General features: G+C 53.7%; 1 protein-coding gene across 1 annotated transcript; it reads left to right on the forward strand.

The window, feature by feature from the left end:
- Positions 1-952: 952 nt before the first annotated feature.
- Positions 953-6,737, forward strand: AOC1 (amine oxidase copper containing 1). Its single transcript, XM_044244652.1, has 5 exons — positions 953-994; positions 3,067-4,655; positions 5,264-5,549; positions 5,884-6,016; positions 6,391-6,737. Exons 2-5 carry the CDS (start codon positions 3,071-3,073, stop codon positions 6,655-6,657), a joined length of 2,271 nt encoding a protein of 756 aa, XP_044100587.1. The 5' UTR covers positions 953-994; positions 3,067-3,070; the 3' UTR covers positions 6,658-6,737.
- Positions 6,738-21,478: the final 14,741 nt, after the last annotated feature.

Genomic DNA, 21,478 nt, shown 5'->3' on the forward strand with positions numbered 1-21,478 from the left:
AAGTTGTTCCTATAACTCTCTTCGGATCCAGCATCCTCAAGTCTCATCCTCAAGAGCTGGTGAGCCCCTCAGGGAGACTAATCAAGTCTCAACCCTTCAGACCAGTGAAGGAGGAAGGATGTAAGCAAAGTCATTATATAAATCATCATCTTAGCATTTAAAGCTAATCCTCTTCCTTGAAGACGTCAAAGGCCTTTTGCAATTGCAAAAGGATAACGGATTAACTAATATTTTCTCCTTCCTTCATCTAGCAGCCACTAAATACCAAAATGACTTGCAGTGCTGCACCCCCCCACCCCTGCCTCCCGGTTTCCCTTCTTCCCCCCTCTCTGAACCAACGCCCCAGCCATCCGGACTGATTTTGTCCCCAGCTTGTTCCTCCCTCCTTTCCCCAAAGAGATGGTTAAGAAGACCTTCTGCCTATATCAGTGGCTTCCCTCTCCCCAGCCATTCTGTCTCTGGTTCCCTTTTCTACACGTGGGTCAAATCCTCTGTTGTGGGTGTTGCTGTTTATCTGTACCAGCCCCAGCTTCTGCCCTGCAATCTGTTCTAGGGGAAGCTACTTGCTGGTAAAGGCGCCGTCATGTTTATCTCTGGCCTCTGCAACTCGCCGCCCGCTGTAACAGATCATGGCACCGTGCAGCCTGAAGCAGGAAGGACCACACGCAATTCTTTCGGAAGATGATGCCCCTGCGGGGGAAGGAGAGGGAATCAGAGGGAAAACAGAAGTGGACCCTGGTCGCTAAAGCAGTGAAGGACTGGGGAGTTTCCAGATGTGGGTAACAGGAGCCCCTCAGACCGCAGCAGCCAGAGCCCCCATCCACTCCTTCATGCCCCTGCCCACTGGGGAGCCCCTGAGCTGTGGGTCGCCTTCCTTGGTCAGCCCATGCCTCACCCTGTCCCTCCCTCCAGGGCGGGGTCAGTAGAGCCATAAAGCTCAAGGGGTCAGAGACAAAGGTTGGCAGCAGAGGTGAGCCCAGAGCAGAACACAGAGGTGAGTTCTGATGGGGAGTACTGGGGGCAGTGGACAGGAGGGCTGGAGGGAGGGGAGCAAGGGAAGAAGGGCGTGGAGAGAGGGAAAGGAGAAACACAGACACGGAGTGGGGGAGAGCCAGAATGCAAGGGGTGGGAACCCAGAGGGAAGAATTCCAGGGCACAGCACGCTGGGTTGCAGGTCTAAACTACCCAGGCGTGAGACAGGAAAGGCATAGCCAGGGCCTGGATGCCATTCTTGGGGTGCTGGGGATGAGATGTGGGGAGGAAGGGCACATTTCATGTGTGGTCCCACTAGCCGCCAAGTTCTCCCTCCTCATGCGGCTTCATCAACATCGTCCACCTCGCCTGCTGCCTGCTTGGACTTTGGAATAAAGATTGTACTAGGAGAGGTAAACGTGAAAGGAAGAGCCAAGTTCAGGTTAATAGAATCACAAACCTCCTGCACATCTCCTTAGCAAAGCAGAAAGAAACAGGGATCCTGGCCATGAAAAGACATGGAGGAACTTAAGTGCATATGACTAAGTGAGAAAAGCAATCTGGAAAAGCTGAATCTGTGTGATTCCAACTGTAGGACATGCTGGAAAAGGCAAAGCTATGGAGACAGTAAGAAGATCAGCGGTTATCAGGGGTTAGAGGGAAGGGAGGGGTGAACAGGTGGACGGGTAGAGCCCAGAGGATTTTTAGGGCAGAAAAACTGCTCTGTATGATCCTATAATAAATATAAGTACAAAAAATATAAATATAATATAAATACATCAATATGGACGCACGCCACAGTCCGTTTGTCAAACCCACAGGATGTACACCACCAAGACTGACGCCTAATGGCACCTCCGGACTTGGGGTGACAATGATGTGTCAGCCTGGATTCATAGATAGTAACAAAAGTCCCACTTTGGAGAAGGATTTGTTCACTGGGGAGTGGTGTGTGAGTGGGGGTGGGAGGTTCTTGGGAAATGTCTGCATCTTCTAGGTTTTGCTGTGATCCTAGAAATGCTCTAAAAAGCACAATCTTTGTGTGTGTGTTTAAAGGAGGCTCGGCAAAATTTAATAGCAGAACATGAGTTCACCCCATATCCTTTTACTGGCTCTGGATTCACCCCAGCAGCCCCTAAGTGCCCCCATGCCCTTCGGGCTAGAGAAGACAAGGTCATATGAGTCCTGGGATTTCCCAACAGGGCCAGTGGAGGAGACAGGGCGGCCAGAGGGGATCGTGTTGGCAGCCCTTGGGGTGGGAAAATGAGGCAAAGACCCTGTCTACAGCCCCCCAAAATGGAAGGGAAAGGACATCTCCCCGCCACCTGGGATGGCTCCCCACTGTTTGAATAGTCAAGCAGCCACACCTGGAGGGCCCCACCAGAGAGGATCCCAAACCCTCTGGCCACCCCATGCTTGTCCTCAAAGCCACAGGACTACAGACTAATCACAGACCAATTACTTCACATCACTTGCATTTTTTGACGTGTTGACATCACAGACCGGATCTTCGTAGTTGACTTTAAAAAGAGAGTAGCTAGCATTTCCTGAGTGCTTCGTAGAAGGTGGACATTGCTCTAAACGTGTGGTCCTTATTGTCTCATTAATTGGGCTGAGAAAATACATAGAGAAAGGCAAAATGAGTTTGTACAGCCAAGAAAATCCACAGGAGTATTGGAGGTGGGCAGACAAGTAAGGAGAGAGCAGAATTCAAATCAGTGGGAAGGGGGCTCCTGGGTGGCTCAGTTGGCTCAGCCGCTGCTTCGGCTCAGGTCATGACCCCAGAGATCTGGGCTCGAGCCCCACATCGGGCTCCCTGCTCAGCGGGGAGTCTGCTTCTCCCTCTGCCTGCTGCTCCCCCTGCTCATGCGCTCTTTCTCTCTCTCTCTCTGTCATATGAATAAATAAAATCCTTTTTAAAAAACCAATGGGAAGCACAGATCTGAACAGTGTTAGGGCCTCCAGATCGAGGGCCGAGTCTGTAGGAAAACCACCACGCCGAGGGGCGGGGCTTCGCTGTCCAAGGCTCCCGCCGAGTGGAAACCCAATTCCTCCCATAAACCGGCTAAGCTCATCTCTGCTACTGCGTTCCAGAGTCATGCGGCCAGCCACCCTGGCCCTCGGCTGGGCCCTGGCCGCCACCTTGGTGCTGCAGGCCACGGCCACAGCCAAGTACTCCTCGAGGACCCTGCACAGCAAGGCTGGGGTGTTCGAGGACCTGAGCGCCCAAGAGCTGAAGACCGTGCGCAGCTTCCTCTGGTCGCGGGAGGAGCTGAGGTTGGAGCCCTCCAGAGCGCCCACCATGGCCAAGAACTCCGTGTTCCTCATTGAGATGCTGCTGCCCAAGAAGCAACACGTACTGAAATTTCTGGACAAAGGCGGGAGGCGTCCCACCCGCGAGGCCCGAGCCGTCATCTTCTTCGGAGCCCAGGAGCATCCCAACGTCACCGAGTTCGCCGTGGGGCCCCTGCCACGGCCCTACTACATGCGAGAGCTGCCCCCGAGGCCGGGGCACCGCACCACCTGGGCCTCCCGGCCCATCACCGGGGCCGAGTACGCCCTCCTGGCCCAGGCCCTGCAGAAGGCCACCAAGCCCCTGCACCGGTTTTTTCTTGATACCACAGGCTTCTCCTTCCAAGACTGCCACTCGCGCTGCCTGACCTTCACGGACGTGGCGCCCCGCGGCGTGGGCTCCGGCCAGCGCCGCTCGTGGTTTATCCTGCAGCGCTTCGTGGAGGGCTACTTCCTGCACCCCACGGGGCTGGAGCTCCTCCTGGACCACAGCAGCACCAACGCGCAGGACTGGACGGTGGAGCGGGTCTGGTACAACGGCAAGTTCTACCCGAGCCCGGAGGAGCTGGCCCGGCAGTACGAGGAGGGGCAGGTGGACGCGGTGGTTCTGGAAGACCTGCCCCCCGAGGGCCCGGGCGGGGCCGGCACCGAGGAAACACCCCTCTTCTCCTCCTACAAGCCGCGGGGGGAGTTCCCCACCCCCAGCCCCTGGAATGGCCCCCGCCTGGTCCAGCCCCAAGGTCGCCGCTACAGGCTGGAGGGCAGCACAGTGTTCTACGGCGGCTGGAGCGTGTCCTTCCGGCTGCGCTCATCCTCGGGGCTCCAGGTCCTCAACGTGCTCTTCGGCGGCGAGCGCGTGGCCTACGAAGTGAGCGTGCAGGAGGCCGTGGCGCTGTACGGGGGGCACACGCCCGCGGGCATGCAGACCAACTACATCGACGTGGGATGGGGGCTGGGCAGCGTCACGCACGAGCTAGCGCCCGGCATCGACTGCCCGGACACGGCCACCTTCCTGGACGCCCTCCACCACTACGACGCTGATGACCCCGTGCGCTACCCCCGCGCCCTGTGCATCTTTGAGATGCCCACGGGAGTGCCGCTTCGGAGACACTTTAATTCCAACTTCAGTGGCGGCTTCAACTTCTACGCGGGACTGAAAGGCCAGGTGCTGGTGCTGCGGACCACGTCCACGGTCTACAACTATGACTACATCTGGGACTTCATCTTCTACCCCAACGGGGTGATGGAGGCCAAGATGCACGCCACCGGCTATGTGCACGCCACCTTCTACACCCCCGAGGGGCTGCGCTATGGGACCCGCCTGCACACGCACCTGCTGGGCAACATGCACACCCACTTAGTGCACTACCGCGTGGACCTGGACGTGGCAGGTAGGACCCGGGGTCGGAAGCGCCCTCCCAGCCAAACATCTGCCTTCCAGGGGGAGGTGGTGCGAAAACTTCCCCGGAGGCATAGAATCAGGAGCCTAGCCTGCCTCTCTGCAAATGACCATGCAGACACTGCGTGCCCCTGAGAACGGTGGAAGTGACCAGCATGTCCTTGGCCCTGGATGCAGCCAGTGGGCTCTGGTCTGGCCCTGGGGCTCCCTGACCCCTGCGGGGATGGATGGGGCAGGTGCACAGGTGGGGTTGGGGAACAATGCCTAGGAGTGTAAGAAATGTCGCTGCCTGAGGCTATGTCGTCTGCAACACCCATCGTCTCCTGGATTAATGATGTCACCGTGAAACATTGCAGGGACATCATGAGAGGCTTTAGCTGTCCGAACAGGCCTGACTCTGAGTTGTCTTCTAGTTCCTCTGTTGTTTTTTTGGCTTTCATTCCTTCAGTCTACCCAGTGCGTACCCCCAACATCATCTTCGCCCCACTGCTGATGGTCTGCTCTTGGATGAGCTCTGGGATGGAGATCCCAGCCCAGAAATGAGGGTATTTCAGGTCAAGGGGCTTCCTTCTCATTGTCCTCCTTCCTGTACCCCTGCAGGCACCAAGAACAGCTTCCAGACCCTGCAGATGAAACTAGAAAACATCACCAACCCCTGGAGCCCCAGACACCACCTGGTACAGCCAACCCTGAAGCAGACAAGTTACCGCCGGGAGCGCCAGGCGGCCTTCCGCTTCGGACAGCCTCTGCCCAGGTACCTGCTCTTCGCGAGTCCCGAGGAGAACCGCTGGGGCCATCGGCGCAGCTACCGGTTACAGATCCACTCCATGGCCGACCAGGTGCTGCCCGTGGGCTGGCAGAAGGAGCAGGCTGTCACCTGGGCCAGGTAAGGGGGGCCTGGGAGGCGGGGGAGGGCCAGTATTCATGGATTTCTGTGTGTCCGTGTGTCTGTCTATGAGATCTGGGTCTCTGTGGTGGTATATCTGGACCTAGGAACACGGGTATGTGTTCTCTGGCTCTGTGTTGGGGGAAGGGAAGGGAGCGCCGAACCGAGCACCTGAGCCTCAGCTGACATTTGGTGAATCTGGCTGACGTCCCGGAGATGATCTCACCATAACAGGAAGACAGTATCTTTCCCCCATCGTTTGCCCTGAGGGGGTCTCTGAAAGGGCTGAGAGGCCCCCTGGCACCCAGAGCCACCAGGCTCCCCCTCTGGGCAGGTACCCCCTCGCCGTGACCAAGTACCGGGACTCCGAGGTGTGCAGCAGCAGCATCTACAACCAGAACGACCCCTGGGACCCACCTGTGGTCTTCGAGGAGTTTCTTCGAAACAATGAGAACATTGAAAACGAGGTACTGAGGGGCACCTGGGTGCACTGTTTGGTTAAGTGTCTGGCTCTTGATTTACACTCAGGTCATGATCTCAGGGTCGTGGGATCGAGCCCTGCGTCAGGGTCCATGCTCCGTGGGGATTCTGCTTGAATTCTCCCTCTCCCTCTGTCCCCCCTCCAGCTCGCACGTGTGTGCACGCGTTCTCTCTCTCTCTCAAGTAAATAAAAAAGAGGAAAAAAAGAGAGAGAGAGAGAAAAGGTACTGGCTCTGCCTTGCTTCAGCCGGAGCCCGAGATCAGATCTGTGCTGGGTCCCTGGTGGAGGGGGAGCTCAGAGGTCTCTCCACTCCTTAAAAACTGAGCCTCCTTAGCGCTTGCCCATCCCTGTCTCCCACAGGACTTGGTGGCCTGGGTCACTGTGGGCTTCCTGCACATCCCCCATTCCGAGGACATCCCTAACACCGCCACACCCGGAAACTCCGTGGGCTTCCTGCTCCGGCCTTTCAACTTCTTCCCTGAGGACCCATCCCTGGCGTCCAGAGACCCCGTGATCGTGTGGCCCCGGGACAGCGGCCCCAACTACATCCAGCGCTGGAAGGAGGAGGAGAGGGACTGCTTGATGCCTGACCCTTTTAGCTACAGTGGAACCTACGGACCTGTATGAAGGACCCTCTGCCCCCAGTAACCCACCTAGAAGCCCAGGTGCCCCCCCCCAGGGACAGACAATAAAGCCCTCAGGGCTCAGCTCCGTGTGCTGCTTCTTGGGGGGAGGACACACCCAGATGAGAAAGCAGGTAGCCTCGACCTCCCTTCACCTTGGCCGACTCCACCCCAGAAAAGACTTCTATCACGAAGGCAAGTGCTGTTCACTGAAGTACTAGATTCATCTGTCAGATTGGTTATAAAAAACAGATGAACAGCTCCCTCTCTGGGGTCTGTGGGGACTCTGGGATGTCACTGAGGGGCAGGCAGAGTCGTGAGGCCATAGGAGGATGCTGCAGAAAACGGGCAAAACCACGCATCCTCTACCCTGCGACCCACGGATCCAGCTCCCGGGACTCTGTCCCAGACGTCTCCCTACAAACAGAGGAAAGACATGAGCAAGCAGTGAGGGACTGCGGAGTCTGGAGGCCACCCAGACGTCCATCTACAAGAGAGACCTGCGGGTCTGAATAAACAACAGTACAGCCACACAATGTCATCCAGGTGATCCTACAGCCGGGGACATCTCTGCACTCGTGCAGAAAGAGCTTCGGGATGTAGACACCCCAGAGAGGGAGAGTATCTTCCTGACCTAAGCTCCTGCCAAAGGCCCAAGTCCTAATACAATGAGGTTGAGTGTTGGGATTGTAATAGAAGTTTGGTGGGAGGAGTCCTCAAGGTGAAGCAAGCCCTGGGGATCCACCGACTCCCCGTATTCTCCTCTCCTTTGCTGAATTGTTTTCATTTCCTAATCATGAGAATGTACCACCCATTTGAAAAAATGTAAATTTAAATTTTAGAAGAGAAAGGGAGGGAGGAAGGGAGGGACCCTTGTTGTTCAGGCTGGAACTGATAAGGCAGGCTGCTTCCTCCTGGGTTCCTACCGATCCCCAGACTTTATCCTCCGGTCCCCAAGAGAAGCCACGGGGAAAATAATCGGCCCACAGATGTGGCTGGTTTTCTCTTCCCTTTGCATGACACTTCTGAATGAAGAGTTGGTGCCATTCCCACCTGGGGGAGTTGGCCCATCCCTCTTGTTCCTGTTCTTCTTTATCACCCACCCAGATGGGGGGAAGGGGTGGCCATGATTCCCCCATCTCCTCACCATGCACCCGGCTGGTGGAACTATCTGAGACTTGAGTTTGGACTTGAGAGGGGCTCACAGCACAGCCCCCCACCTCCTTTATCTACCGTAGTCTAGATGGGCTCGCCCACTAAGTTTGGGGGCCCACCCCTAGCTAACCTTCACTGTGACCTTGCTTTCCTCCGCCATTGTTCTGATTGCCTGTTCCTACCCTGGAATCTGGTGGGAAGGCGTGGCTGTGGTGGGGGTTCCCTGGTGCCCACGGGATATTAGCCAAGCAAACAAAACTTGCACTGGCCTCAATATTCCAGGAACCCACTGAAATAACTTTTATTATTTGTATGGCAGTGAGAAGGTGAATCTTAAGCTTTTCATCTGAACACCATTAGAACAAACATAGGAATTGGACACAGCATTTTGTAACAACGGATACGATATTTAAAATAGCAACAGTTTTTATCTTAGCCATTTTCTTAAATTTTTGAAATTATCTGAGCATTGTTTCAAAGTTCTGGAACCACTAAAACACAAAAGATTATGAACGTCCATAACAGAAAAAGGAAGAGAGCAAATTTTTTTAGCACTAGGGGGGGAAAAAAATCTAATCTTTGTAAGAAGGGTTAGTAGTTCAGTAGACAATAACTGCTTCTGAAGGGGAGCCAGGAAACGCATTTGCTTGGAAACTTTTTATTTTTAATTAACCTTCAGCCTTACTGGAGAAGCTTTTCACTGTGCTTTAAAAATTCTCTTTTTTCCGTCATCCTACTTTCCTTGAGTTATGCCTATCATGAGTATCCTATATCCTAACATCATTCTAACGTCTAGCAAATTCCATTATTAACCCACAGGTTAACAACAACAAAAAGAATATCATCTAAAAGGATCAGTTTTCCACAACAACCAAAAATTATGAGACACGCAATGAAACAGAAAAGAGTAACCCCCATACACAAGGGGGAAGCAGAAAACAAATTATCCATGAGGGGTCCCAGATGGAGAACTTAGCAAAAATATCAAAGCAGCCATTAGAAGTGCATCCAAAGAGCAGAAGGAAACATGCTTGAAAAAGTAAATGAGGCTGTGACAAGTCCCAGCAAACAGAGACTATCACTATAGAGATGGAAACTATTTAAAAAAAAAAAAAAACAAATGGAGGGGCGCCGGGATGGTGCAGTAGGTTGGGCATCCAACTCTTGGTGGCAGCTCAGGTCACGATCTCAGGTCATGGGATTCAGCCCCACATCAGACTCTGCACTGGGCTCGGAATCTGCTTGAGAGTCTCTCTCTGTCTCTCTGCCCATCCCCGCCTCAGATAAATAAATAAAATATTTTAAAATTAATAATTAAAAGAACCAAGTGGAAAATCTGGAGTCAAAAAGTACAGTGCCTGACATGGAAAATTCCCCGGATGAGCCGGACAGCGGATTTGCTCTGCTTCGACACTGGAACTCCCAGGGGCGGTCTGGAAGCAATCCACGTCAAAGAGGCAAGACGTGTCAGCTGGACAGTGACACAGCTCCATGTCGGTGACCCGGCAGGAGGCTCTGGGCTGACAAGGCAGGTCGTTTCCTGAAGCATGTATGGCCAAGACATAACCGAGCAGATTTACACTTGGCCATGGGCCTGAGCAGATGACCGGGCCTTTGCCACAGGAGTAGTTAATTCATTAAAAAGAAGGATGAGAACAAGGACCAGAAAAGTCTCAAGAGAATGGGCCTTTTTTGGTGTCTATGGATGTTTTGCAGAGCCCAAAGCTGACAACATTGAGCACGTAAGACCTCGTGTGTTATAAGACTTAGAATTTTGTGTACTGTTCTGACATCTTTGAGCATCACATGACCCCAAAGCTCCAACCACGAGTTTCCTGCTCTCTGCAGATAAGCCCCTCACCCAGGAGGAGAGGGTCCCCATACAGCTCACTGCTCTCTACCTGGTTCTCAACCAATGGGTTTCACATTGCCATCGCCACCTGCCATCTAGAGCCCAAGGACAGCCGGAACAGGCCACAAGAGTAGGGCAGTTTTCTCTCCATCCCCATCCCACCTTGGCCTGGCCCCCAGGATCCTGAGCAGAAGAGCAGGCAGGGAGGGGAACCCACCCTGACTCATCCCCAGGCCAGGACCCTTGGACCTGGGGTCAGGCTGAACAGGAAGGAGGGGAAAACTTAGAACTGGATGTCCAGCAGAAATTTTAAATTAACTTGATGAGGCTGTTTAATACCTGAACATAATCACATAATCAAAAGGCAATGGTAGAATGTGCCCCCATGGTGATTAAGGCCAGGATGAAAGAACCAGCCATTCATAACAGGGAAAATCTTCCAGCCCAGGAGCTGGGACAGTGAGAGGAAAAGACCCAGCAGCCAGGCTCAGTGGTGGAAGTCGGACCCCTGCAGACCGCCAGACCCCCGCTGGAGAGAGAGAAGAACAAAGACCCACCTTCTCCCTCCCCACCCAGTCTCCCACCAGGGCTTCCCACTGGTGGGACCCCAGCTACAGGCCCTGTCTCCAGAGTGACAGATGAAGAGGGGACCCTCCATTTCCACTTTGCACCCCACTGAGCTCCAATTGTTTAATAAACTGGCTCTTAGCCTTGTTGGCCCCCCAGGAAACAGGACCAGTGGTGCTCACCAGGGTGATCTGGACCCAAAGTCACATCCAGTCAGTGGTCCTTGGGGTTCATCTCCTGGAGGAGGAGCCCAGACCGCACCCATTGGGGTGAGCAGATCTTTCCACCTAGATCATGGGCATGTCCTGTAATTTGCCTCTCACATGGTCAGGCTGACCCAAGGTCCTCTGACAGTTCAAAGACCCCAGCATATAGGGTCAGCAACAGGGAAGCTCTCAGAGCTGCCCAGACATCTCTATGTGTGTTCTCTTGAGGATGGGGGAGAGTGGCAGATGTCCCCAGGAGACAGACGCTTGTTATACACACATCCATCCACCCACACCTGACCGAGGCTCGGACCCTAGGAAAAGGGGGCTGGTCCTGTGCATTTTCCCCCAAGACAGGACCAAAGTCACAGCTCTTCCTGGGAAGAAACGCGGGCGGGCGCCCCCATGCCAGGCTTGGCAAAGCTGTCAATTCAGGAGAGCACTGACAGAAGGAGAAGCACAGGGCTGGGTTCTGAGTGGGAAGAGACACCCCCACCCCGCCCCCAACCTGCTTTGCAAAAGACTACAGAGATCCCACCAAGAGAAAAGAAGAGAGAAAACCAGGATTTACACCCCCACTCTCCTCCCCCCTGCTCCAGCCCAAGCACATTTCCTCCCCAAGTAAAACAGAATGTGGTTTTGTTTGTGGCTGCTCTGCTCCCAGGTGGAGATGCAAATAGAGAAAGCCTTGAGTGAACTAAGTTGCTTTATATAACACAGAGGAAGCTAGAAAATTCAGGGAAAGAAGAACCTGTTGCTTTTAGAGGCTTTTCAGGGAAAGCAAGCCTCAGCTGTACCAGGACAGCTTTGGGGAGACACGGGAAGACGGCACATAGAGACCCTCGTCTCAGAGCCAGCAGATGCTAAGTTTCCTCTAAGAACTTTCTCATCGTTGTCATTTTAAGAATAAAAAGGAAAAAGAGGTAGGCAGCATTGGCTTCCTGGTGGTCTGGGTTCTGATTCCGGGAAGTAGGACTCTAACCCCAGCAGCCCTGGGCAGGTGCAGGGCCAGGCCTGGTCCCAGCTCTGCAATACACACCCGAGCATCTGTGGGAGTCCCACAGCCTGGGAGACCCAGTGCTTCAGCCATCGGATGCCAGGCTGGCTCTGAGCTCCTTCCTTCCAGTCCAGGATGCAAAGCTTCTGGACTGGGGATGCTTCTCATGCCCCCAGCCCGATCTCATCTCCTCCTGCAGCTCAGTCTTCTCAACAGCTACTGTCCCACTCCCTGTGACCCTGGGCCACTCGGTCTCCCCGCTCCTGTCCTCCCCAGCCCCAGGTGGGGCTTGTGGGCCCCAGCTGGGGAAACCAAGGCCGCTCATTAGTCTGCTACCTTCCACCGTAGCCCATGCAGCACCTGCCTCCCCAGCCCCCCACCCACCGCTAAAACAGCTGGCGCTCCCCCCGCCCCCCGGCTCTGAGCTAAAAGCTGGAGGAACCGTCTTCCTTCTCTTCCTTGTGCTCCTCCCAAAAGCCTCTGCTGCCTCCCTTCGTGACTTAGGGTCACGCTCATTACAAAGGCCCCTGCGGCAGCTCACGGTCAGGGCTGGAAGGCCACCCTATGTACCCAGGGGAGCCCAGAGAAAGGAAGGGGCACCGGTCACACACCCCACCGGGAATAAACCTGTGCGCCCATGTGCCAGGGGTCTTGCCACCGAATGTCTGGAATTGCTGAAACTCTAACACTCGTTTCTGCAGTTTGAACTCAGTGCTGGCCATTTCGGGTCCGAACCAGCGGTCAGCAGAAGGAAGCATTAATAAGCTCGCCCACAGGAGCCCACTTTGCCAACAGCTCCAATGACCGCAAACCCATTTGTTCCAGCCTGCTCCCAGGTTAGGCTCCCTTGGTGTTCATTTCCTGCTCAGCGAGGCCGTGAGTCATCACCCTCCCTCCTCTCCTGCTTTAACTGTTGCTCTGGGACCAGAGTCGGCAGAATGAGAGGTCACATGGAACCCTTTATTTAGTACAGAAGCCCTCGACCTGGGGGAGGGGGAGCACCGCCAGCCTGGGCAGCTGGAATCAGCCCCCAGGGGCGTCTCAGAGCACACCAGACCGGACTGACTCAGGACACTCAGGAATTCCTGGACTTCTCGGAGGTCCACGGACATTCAGGACTCTGGAGCACGCACTTTGCCGCCGGCTAAAACATGCCTTGAGGCTGAGATCAAATTAGCGAGCGGATGCAGCTCGCTGCTGGTAAAAGCCAGACACCCGCTCCCAACTCGGCGTTGTGCCTTCAACGAGAAGGATGCTGTGTGCCGTGTGTCCGCGAGGTGGCGCAGCACACCTTCGCCGGCGGCTCCATCAGGCCCCGGCGTTTTAGCCCCGCAGAGGTGAATGAGGAACGCGGCAAACTGGGGGTGCAAGCTATAGCTTCACCAAATACCGCGGAATCAGAGTATTTTCATTAGGACCAAGTTCAGCTGAATTTAACAGAAAAAACATAACAGCGGCTTGACAAGAGAGGTTTTATTCGTTTCTGTGTAAAACGCAGCTCAGAGCTGGGATAGGAGCTCCATGAAGGTGTCCCAGATGCAGCCTTTCTTTTAATCGCCCCCACCTAAGATATGGCTCCCAGCTTCCTAGCCCAAAGTAGCTGCTTGTGCTCCAGCCATCGTATCTAACTAGCAGGCTGTAGGATAGAGAAAGGAAGAGAAAAGCATGGCCTTATGCTCTAAGGAACTGAGCCAGAATTTAGAGTCAATACGCCCACTTACAACTCACTGGCTACATAGGGAGGCTGGAGCCTGGAGTCTTTTACCCCACATAATATCAGGGTTCAGTTTCGAAGAAGAATGTGAGAATGGAGAGCTGAAAGGAACTGGTGATATCAGCCCCATGTTATTGTACGCCACTGAAAATTCCAGACCAGCAAAGCCTACCTTTCAACCCCTGGAAACTGGGATGGCTGAGGACTCCTTCACTGGCTAGTTTTGTTGATATAACTCCCAAATGCATGTCCCATGTCCAGATTCTCCTCCCAATGGGCAAGATCTGCCCATCGACCTGCATGTCTTACAAGAACTTCACCTCCAACATGTCCAAGTCTGCTCCTCCCTCCCTGCCCCTCTCCCCAGCCACCTGCTCCTTCTGTGCTCCCCACCTGGCAGATCTCCTCACCCCATCCCTGTCACCCAAGCCAAGAACCAGGAAGCCGTCCTGAGCAATTCCCTCCCCTCCACACTCCATCTCTTTATCCTATAGACCATCTTTTTAATGTTTCTTGAATTCACGCCACCTTGCCTTTCCCATGGTGACTTCCTGCTCATCATCCCAGCCTGAAATATGCCCCTGTCTCACCCCCTCCAGGCCATCCTCAACTGTGCTTCCAGAAGGATCACGCTAAAATCCATCAAACAATATCACCCCTTCTGATCAAAGCTTCAGTAGCTCCTCACTGTCCTCGGAAGGAAATCCAAACATGAAACATGACAATCTTTGACATGATGTAGCAAATATTCACGTTTCTCCAGGATGCACCTCCTCCACTGAAGCTGAGTTAGACCACATGATGTGCGTTGGCCAATGGAATGTTAGTGGACAGAACATAAACAGAACCATTAAATGTGTTGGTGTGGTTTGGCTCCTTGCCTGTCAAGGCAAGAAGAGCTTCCCCCAGAATGTCTTCAGCCTGTGTCCCAGAACAGAGAGGTGCAGCACACCTGAACTCTGTCCAAACTCAGGCTACCCACAGCCCAGAGCTTAGCAGTCCACCCATGCCCACCCTGGATCAGCCGGACAATAGCCATCTGAGACGCTTGAGTTTGAGAAGAAAGACTGGTTCTGGGCTCAGTCACTGAGTCCAAGGACTACTTGTTACACGGCATCATTATGGTAATAGCTGACTAGCGCAGGTGGGTGTTAGCATCCGCATTTTCCCACAGGACCAGAACCTCAGGCCCTTCGCACCTCCCGTTGCCTCTCCCTGAGTCTGCCTCTCATGGCCTTTTTGTAGACGATCCCATCCCATTCTTTAGGTGTCAGCTCAAATGTCACTTCCTGAGAGGCTTTCTCTGGAAGCCACACCATGACACACTGTGACAGCAGTTTGCTTCCCTCGGCCTCAGCCCCAGAAAGTACTTAGCCTCCAGCAGTCTCCTCCATCTGCACGGACCTCCCGCCGCAGGAGAGAAGCCGTGTGAGAACGGGGCCTGGAGAACACCCAACCGTCTTCCGCGCTCCCGCACAGCTGGGCTTGCCTCGCTGCTCTCATACTCGGCACCCGTTTCCTGGCCTGCTCAGCTGACTGCCTTGCTAGGCTGAAGCCCAGGGCTCCTTCTGCCACCCCGGGGGGACCCCTCCCAGGGCTGAAACAGAGCAAGCACTTAATGGGAGATGGCATCTCCACTCTGCTCTGACCCCTCCAGCTCCGGGCTGGGAAAGATAGCTCCTTTTTGTGCTGGAGGGAGCTGCCCAACCTGCTGTGACCCTCAGGCTGGACAGGGGAGTCCCAGGTTTGGCGACCTCTCCAAAGACCAGGCAGCTTTGACCCGTAAGGACAATTCCCGGCCCCCAGGTCCAGGGGGAGGAGGAAGAGCCTAGCCCCCAGGACAGGTGTGTAACAGCGGAACTCCCGCAGAGCATTCATCCTGGTCCTGGCACTCACTGCCCACCCCGCCATGCCCTGGGGGCCCGGCCACGCAGGGCTCAGTGGCCTTTCCTTCCTTCCTGAACCCCATGGGTTTCTTTGGTATTTGCAGAAAATGGGGGCGCCCTGGCTCTAAACCACAGTACAGAGTCCCCAGCCCTTGATGCACCTGTGGCTTAGTGGGAAGCCAGGATGTCGGAGGAAATAACCGGAAGCCATGTGGAAAGGTAGAGACTCTTCCTCCGCAAGTGCTTGGATGTGGCAGGGGTGCAGATGGCCGTGAAGGAGGGTCTGGAAAAGAGTCTGTCTCACTGACGAGGCAGAGTGGACCAGGCAGGGAGGGAAGGACTCGGAGGGTGACAGCCTGAGCAGAGACTCAGAGGACAGAGATGTCACACTCTGAGCAGGGACCTGCAAGAACCGGTGTGACTGTGAAGGCAGGGAGGCGCACGGCCTCAGTCTCGGGATTTACTCTCGGCTGATGGGGTGCTTGGCAGGGCCCCCCCACCCCAGGGAGGCCGAGGTACGATGGGATTGTGCAATCTCACCCAGGAGGGTGGGTTGGGGAGGAACAAGAGTGGAGGCTGAGAGGTCATTTGGAAGTCTGAAAACCGTCAAGCAAGAGATGGTACGAGACTAAATCAGAACCAGGCTGGGAGGCAAATTCCAGAACAATCCCCGAGGTAAGGTACCTGGGCATGTTGAGGGGATGTAGAGAAGGGAGAAGGGGGGGAAGCGGGTGGGACTTCAGCCTGGGTTTGGAGGTGAGGCCAGCACCCTTCAGGGGGGTCTGTCATTGAATACTGGGGGGATGGGGCGGGGGCTCGACCCCCAGATGGGAGAAAGGGCAGCTCGGGATGGGAGGGTGGCAGGTAAGCTGGGGCACGTGAACCGAGAGTGGGCGGACCAAGGGGACATCTCTCTGGAGGCTTGGGATGAGGAAGAGGTGTGGAGAAGGGACCTTGAAAGGAGAGGCCGAAGTCAGACACTGGGGCTGAGAAAATGGGAGAGAGCCGCAGAGACAGTGACAGAGAGACAGAGAGAGCCGGCTGCAGGGACAGTGACAGAGAGACAGAGAGAGCCGGCTGCAGGGACAGTGACAGAGAGACAGAGAGAGCCGGCTGCAGGGACAGTGACAGAGAGACAGAGAGAGCCAGCAGGGACAGCAGCCTTTGGCCGGCCAAGGCGCTGGGCCTCTAGGGCACACATCTTTCACAAGGTCCTTCACAGGCCACCTTCTCCCCGGAGCCTCTTTCTGTAGCTCCTGTCCGCCTCCGCCATCTGTCATTTTGCATCATGCAGGACCTCTTCGGCTGCAAGTGATGAAACAGCTTGAAAAGGCTGAGAAGCAGAGACTGCTTTGAAAACCTATTTGGGCGTCGTTCCCAGGGAAGGCAGGTTATGGGACCAGCCAAGGCAGAAGGACGGGTGTGCTCTGACTTACAGAGCCTCTGCACGCAGGTCGGGGGCGCAGCCAGCGGTGGAGGCCCAGACCTTGTGCCTGAGCCCTTGGGGGTAAAGTTCATCCTCGTCTGGGGGCAGCCGTCCAACTGCGGGGCTCGAGGCCCCCCGGGGGTGCGGTGAGCCCCAGCTCAGAGGGGATGATTCTGCCCCTCGTGCTGGTCTGCCAGCTCCCTGGAAGGACACCCATTGGTCAGATCCAAGGACCACGGGGCAATGGGCAGGGTCTATAAGAACTCAGTGGCTGAGACTCAACCTCCAGGTTGGGCGGGGAAGCACCGTGTCTGGAAGTACGTGGCAGGCAGCAGGCATGAGAACAATGAATGAGTCCCAGTGCCAGGGGGACTCCAACAGAAGCCCCTCCCCGAGCTGACATGCCTGTCCCTCCCTCTGTCTGTCTCTCTGTCTCCCTCCCTATCTCTGTGTCCCTCTCTCTCTCCCCCATCAGGCTTCCCACCAGGCTGGGGCTCCCCAGCGGCTCCCAGGCCACTGGCCCTGCTTTCCTCAGATTTAAAGGTCTTCGTACACTTGGCACATTTTTGTCGGGCCCTGACATTTAAGGTCCCCATGGTTACCTCTGCCCAGGGCGAAACAGAACGCAGATCTCCACAGGGTCTGGCCGGTATCAAACCCTGCGGGCGTCCCTCCGACTCTGGACACCCAATTCCCACTAACGCGGCCAAAGAACGCATAAACCTTCTTGGCAGCCTTGGCGGCTGAGTCACACTGAATTTTTTGTTTCCATAAAACCTGTTTCAAAGATTATAAAAGTAATCATGGCCTCACTGGGGAAAAATTTGAAAACACACAAATATACAAAGAAACATACAAAGCAGATCGTTCAGAATCAGCTATAATCCCGCATCTCGATATACTTCTCCTCAGTCTTTACTTACGCAAGTTTCTGAACATTTTTAAACAAACGCTGTCATCGTCAATGCGTAGCTTGCACTTAACCTTCTATCAAGAACGTTTTGCATATCATTAACCGTTCTGTAAAACTACGACCTCAGTGTGCAAATGCTATTCCTTCTCAGGGTTACTGAGACAGTAGCTGGCAGCTCCGGGTCCCAGCGAGCTGCTCTTGGGGATTTCACAACTTGCCCTGGGCTTGCCTAGGAAGCAGGTGCTGGTACTTTCCCCCCTTTTACAAACGAGGGGCCTAGGCTGGGAGGGGTCACACGACGCGCCACAGTCGCACAGCTAGTAAATGGCAGTCCCAGTATTAAACTCAAGAGAGCCCGACACACAGCCATGTCCTCTCACGGCCGCCCTCCGGTCTGCACACGTACCCCACAGGTGCGCCCTCGAGGTCTAGGTGCAACAGGCAGGTGTCACCTGTCTCCATCTGGGCTGAACTGAGTCCCTCCAGGACAGGGATGGAGGATGCTTCCCACGAGTAGAGACACCCTATGTGTAAAACCCCATTTGAGTTTTAAAACCTGTACGTGAGGGGCGCCTGGGTGGCTCAGTGGGTTAAAGCCTCTGCCTTCGGCTCAGGTCATGATCCCAGGATCCTGGGATCGAGCCCCACATCGGGCTCTCTGCTCAGCGTGGAGCCTGCTTCCTCCTCTCTCTCTGCCTGCCTCTCTGCCTACTTGTGATCTCTGTCTGCCAAATAAATAAATAAAATATTTTTAAAAAATAAAAATAAAAAAAATAAAACCAGTACGTGGTGAAGTAGCCGCGTGGGGCCAATGGCTCAAGTGCCCACGCACGTGGGCTGGAGCAGCTTGCCTACAGCCTTGTGAAGCCAGGGGGGGCCATAGAGGACCCTGTCTTCCAAACATGGGGGGGGGCTCCGTGCTCTGATCACTGACAGCTGCACTGCTTACAACCTGCCCTGGTTGTTGCAAGCCCAGCCCCTCTCTGGCTGAAGTGACTTTGGGAGATTTAAATTGTAGGCTCCCCTCCCCCTCTCCTACCCCCGCCCTTGATTTTCCACTTTTTCCCCTTTCAGGAGCCAGACATTAAAGATGAGGACGTTCAGAAACAACTGCTTATATAGGGAAATTAGAAGGTGATGGTGTGTGTCCAGGTAAAGGCTCAGAAAAGACCCGAGAAGGCTTTTGAGTTTACACCTCAGGCTGATCTTGGCACAGAGACAGCCTACAACAATAAAAAACAGAACGACACTAACAAAATCCACCAAACCCTGGTGAGGGGGAAGATTTCCAGAGCTATCACATTATTAGATTCAGACGTCCAGTGTTCAAGGGGAAAAAAGAACAAAATCAGGAGGCATACAAAGAAATAGGAAAATATAGTCCATTGAAAGGAAAAGAGGAGCCCAACAGAATCTGTCCCTGAAACAGACCAGTAGGCAGACACACTAGACAAAGACCTTAAAACCACTGTCTTGAAGATGCTGAGGGAGTAAGAGAAGGCTTGGGAAATGGCATAAACCAATGTGCAACAAAACAGAAAAGCTTCACGGCACTGATTTTGGCACTGATTGCTTGGACAGGACACCCAAGTCACAAGTTCATAAGAGAAAAAAATAAACAAATTGGGCTTCATGAAAAATTTTTAATTTTGTGCACCGAAACACACTATCCAGAGTAAAAAGATTCTCCAGAGAATGGGAGAAAATATTTACAGATCATATATCTGAGGAGGTGTTAATACCCAGAATATGCAGAGAGCTCCCAAAACTAAAAATCTTACCAAAAAAAAAAAAAAAAAAACTTGGATTAAGGACTCATCTAGATGTTTCTCCAAAGATACACGACTGGCTGATAAGCACATGAAGAGATGCTCTACATCGCCAAGCGTCAGGGAAGCGTAAATCAAAACTCCCGTGAGGAACCACCTCACACCTGTTAGGAGAAGACAGGAAGCTGCACATGGTGTCTAGGGTGTAGACGAACAGAAATCCATCCGTGCACTCTTGGTGAGAACGTAAAATGGTGCAGCCGCCATGGAAAACAGTATCGTGTTTCCTCAAAACTTAAAAATAGAGTTACTGTATGATCTAGCAATTCTGCGTCTGGGTGCCTACCCAAAAGAATCGAAATCAGAGTCTGGAAGAGAAATGTGGGCATCCATATTCACAGAAGCGTTATTCACAACAGCAAAATGTGCATAACAGCAAAGCGACTGTCCACCAGTGAACGGATACGCAAAACACGGAATACACGTGGAGTGAACTATTATTCTGCCTAGAGAATAATAAGAAAGATGTGTCGGACCTGCCGCAACACGGATGAAGCTGGCGGCCATTCGGCTGAGTGAAATCAGCCAGTCACAAAAAGGCAAATACTGTGTGATTCCACTTAGATGAGGCACTCAAAGTCGTCAAAATCATAAACACAGAAAATAGAATGATAGCTGCCAGGGGGCTGGGGGAGGAAATCAGGGGAGTTAGAGTTTCATGGAGACAGAGCTTCGGTTTTACAAGGTGAAGGCGTTCTGGGGATGGAGAGCGGGGTCGACCGCACATGATGAACGCGTTCGTATCACTGAGCAGTAAATACACTTAAGACGGTAAATTTTATGTTATGCATAATTGATCACAGTTTTTAAAAAGAGAAAAATGTACGAGAGAAGAAGATCTCCCTTTCCTCTTATCCAGGAAGAAACAAAGGGAGCCGAGGTGCCAAGGTCAGGGGATCCTGCCGAAGGGGAGAAGGGGAGAAGGGGAGGGTTGCGGGATGGCTGTTGCAAACCATCACTGAGGGAGGCTGGTACCCCCCGCGCCTAGGATGTTCCACAGGATACTTAAAGCAGATTAGAACAAGCGAATAAAATAACCGGGCTATGGGGTGCTCTTTGTCTTTATGTTTTACACTGTGTCATTAGCAAAATTTGCATGCTAACTGCTCCACAACTCTGGGAGAAGAGAGGAAGGCTTCTTCTCCCTTTCCCTAATGAGGACAGGGCCATTGAAATCCATTGTTATCACTGTCAGTCACCTTGGGCAGAGAGAAAGTAGGCAGCTGGCCATGCTGGCGGAAAGCGGTGGTTAAAGCCCCAGAAGGTCCTCAGACTAACCTCTTTCTGTCTGCCTCTCCGGAGCGGGGAGGGGTGGCGTTTGCTGGAGTCCTGGGCTGGCAGAGTCCTCCTCAACGGAGGGACGCAGCACTGACGGCCACATCCCACTGTGACTTAATAAGCTCCTAACTGGAAAATAACGGGGTTTTCTTGAGAAAATCCCTTCTGACTATTGTCTCCCTCTGAAAGCTGAGCCGTTTACAGACTGCCTTATAAACAGAGCCCAAACTGAACTGAATTCGGGTCTATTGAAGGGGACCTCTGCTGAGACGGGTCCCCAAAAAAGGGGGAACGGGGGTCCTATTAGCTTCCAGCAGCCACCGTAACAAAGTTCCCCAGACTGAGTGCTTTATACACGGAAGTTATTAGAAGCCCGAGATCAAGGGGTCGGCAGGTGGATTTCCTCTGAAGCTTCTCTATTGCGCTGCAGATGGCCCACTTCTCCCTCACATGGTCTCGAGTCAGCCTATGTCTCCGTCCTCCCCTTCTCTTCTCACAAGGGCACCAGACATACTGGACTTAAGGGCCCACACACATGACCTCGTTTTGTCTCAATTACCTCATTAGAGGCTCTGTATCCTAATACAGTCACATTCTCAGGTACCGGGCATGAGGATTTCAACCTATTAATCTTGGGGAGGAGGGACAAGTGCAGCCCACAGTAGGAGCTTAAGAAACGGGCTGGAAACTAGAACAATTGTTAGGGCATGTGTTGGAGGAAAGGCAGTGAGGAGCGCACCCCCAGAGCTGTGTCAGTGCCCATTTCAAATGAGAGAGCTTAGACCTGTAGAGAGAGCCATGACCTTGTCCAAACGACCTTGGGTTGCAAGGATCACACAGTGGGAAGTGGTGTGGCTGGAGAGCCCAGGTGAGGCTCTCACTGTGCATGACTCTCAGAGTGAACACACCCCCTTCTAGGGATTTCTCCTTCAGAAATAACCGGAAAGGCCCTCAAAGAGGTTTACCCAAGAGCTTTCACCGCATCCCCGTACATAACATCAA

The sequence above is a fragment of the Neovison vison genome, chromosome 4, assembly GCF_020171115.1.
Source record: "Neovison vison isolate M4711 chromosome 4, ASM_NN_V1, whole genome shotgun sequence".
In the NCBI taxonomy this organism is placed as follows: Eukaryota; Metazoa; Chordata; class Mammalia; order Carnivora; family Mustelidae; genus Neogale; species Neogale vison.

What these genes read in the sequence shown, in the direction of transcription:
- AOC1 (XM_044244652.1), top strand. Translation starts at nt 3,071, where the DNA reads ATGCGGCCAGCCACCCTGGCCCTCGGCTGGGCCCTGGCCGCCACCTTG. An exon ending in CGTGGACCTGGACGTGGCAG is followed by an intron (nt 4,656 to 5,263) that starts GTAGGACCCGGG and finishes GTACCCCTGCAG; the next exon opens with GCACCAAGAACAGCTTCCAG. An exon ending in CAGGCTGTCACCTGGGCCAG is followed by an intron (nt 5,550 to 5,883) that starts GTAAGGGGGGCC and finishes CCCTCTGGGCAG; the next exon opens with GTACCCCCTCGCCGTGACCA.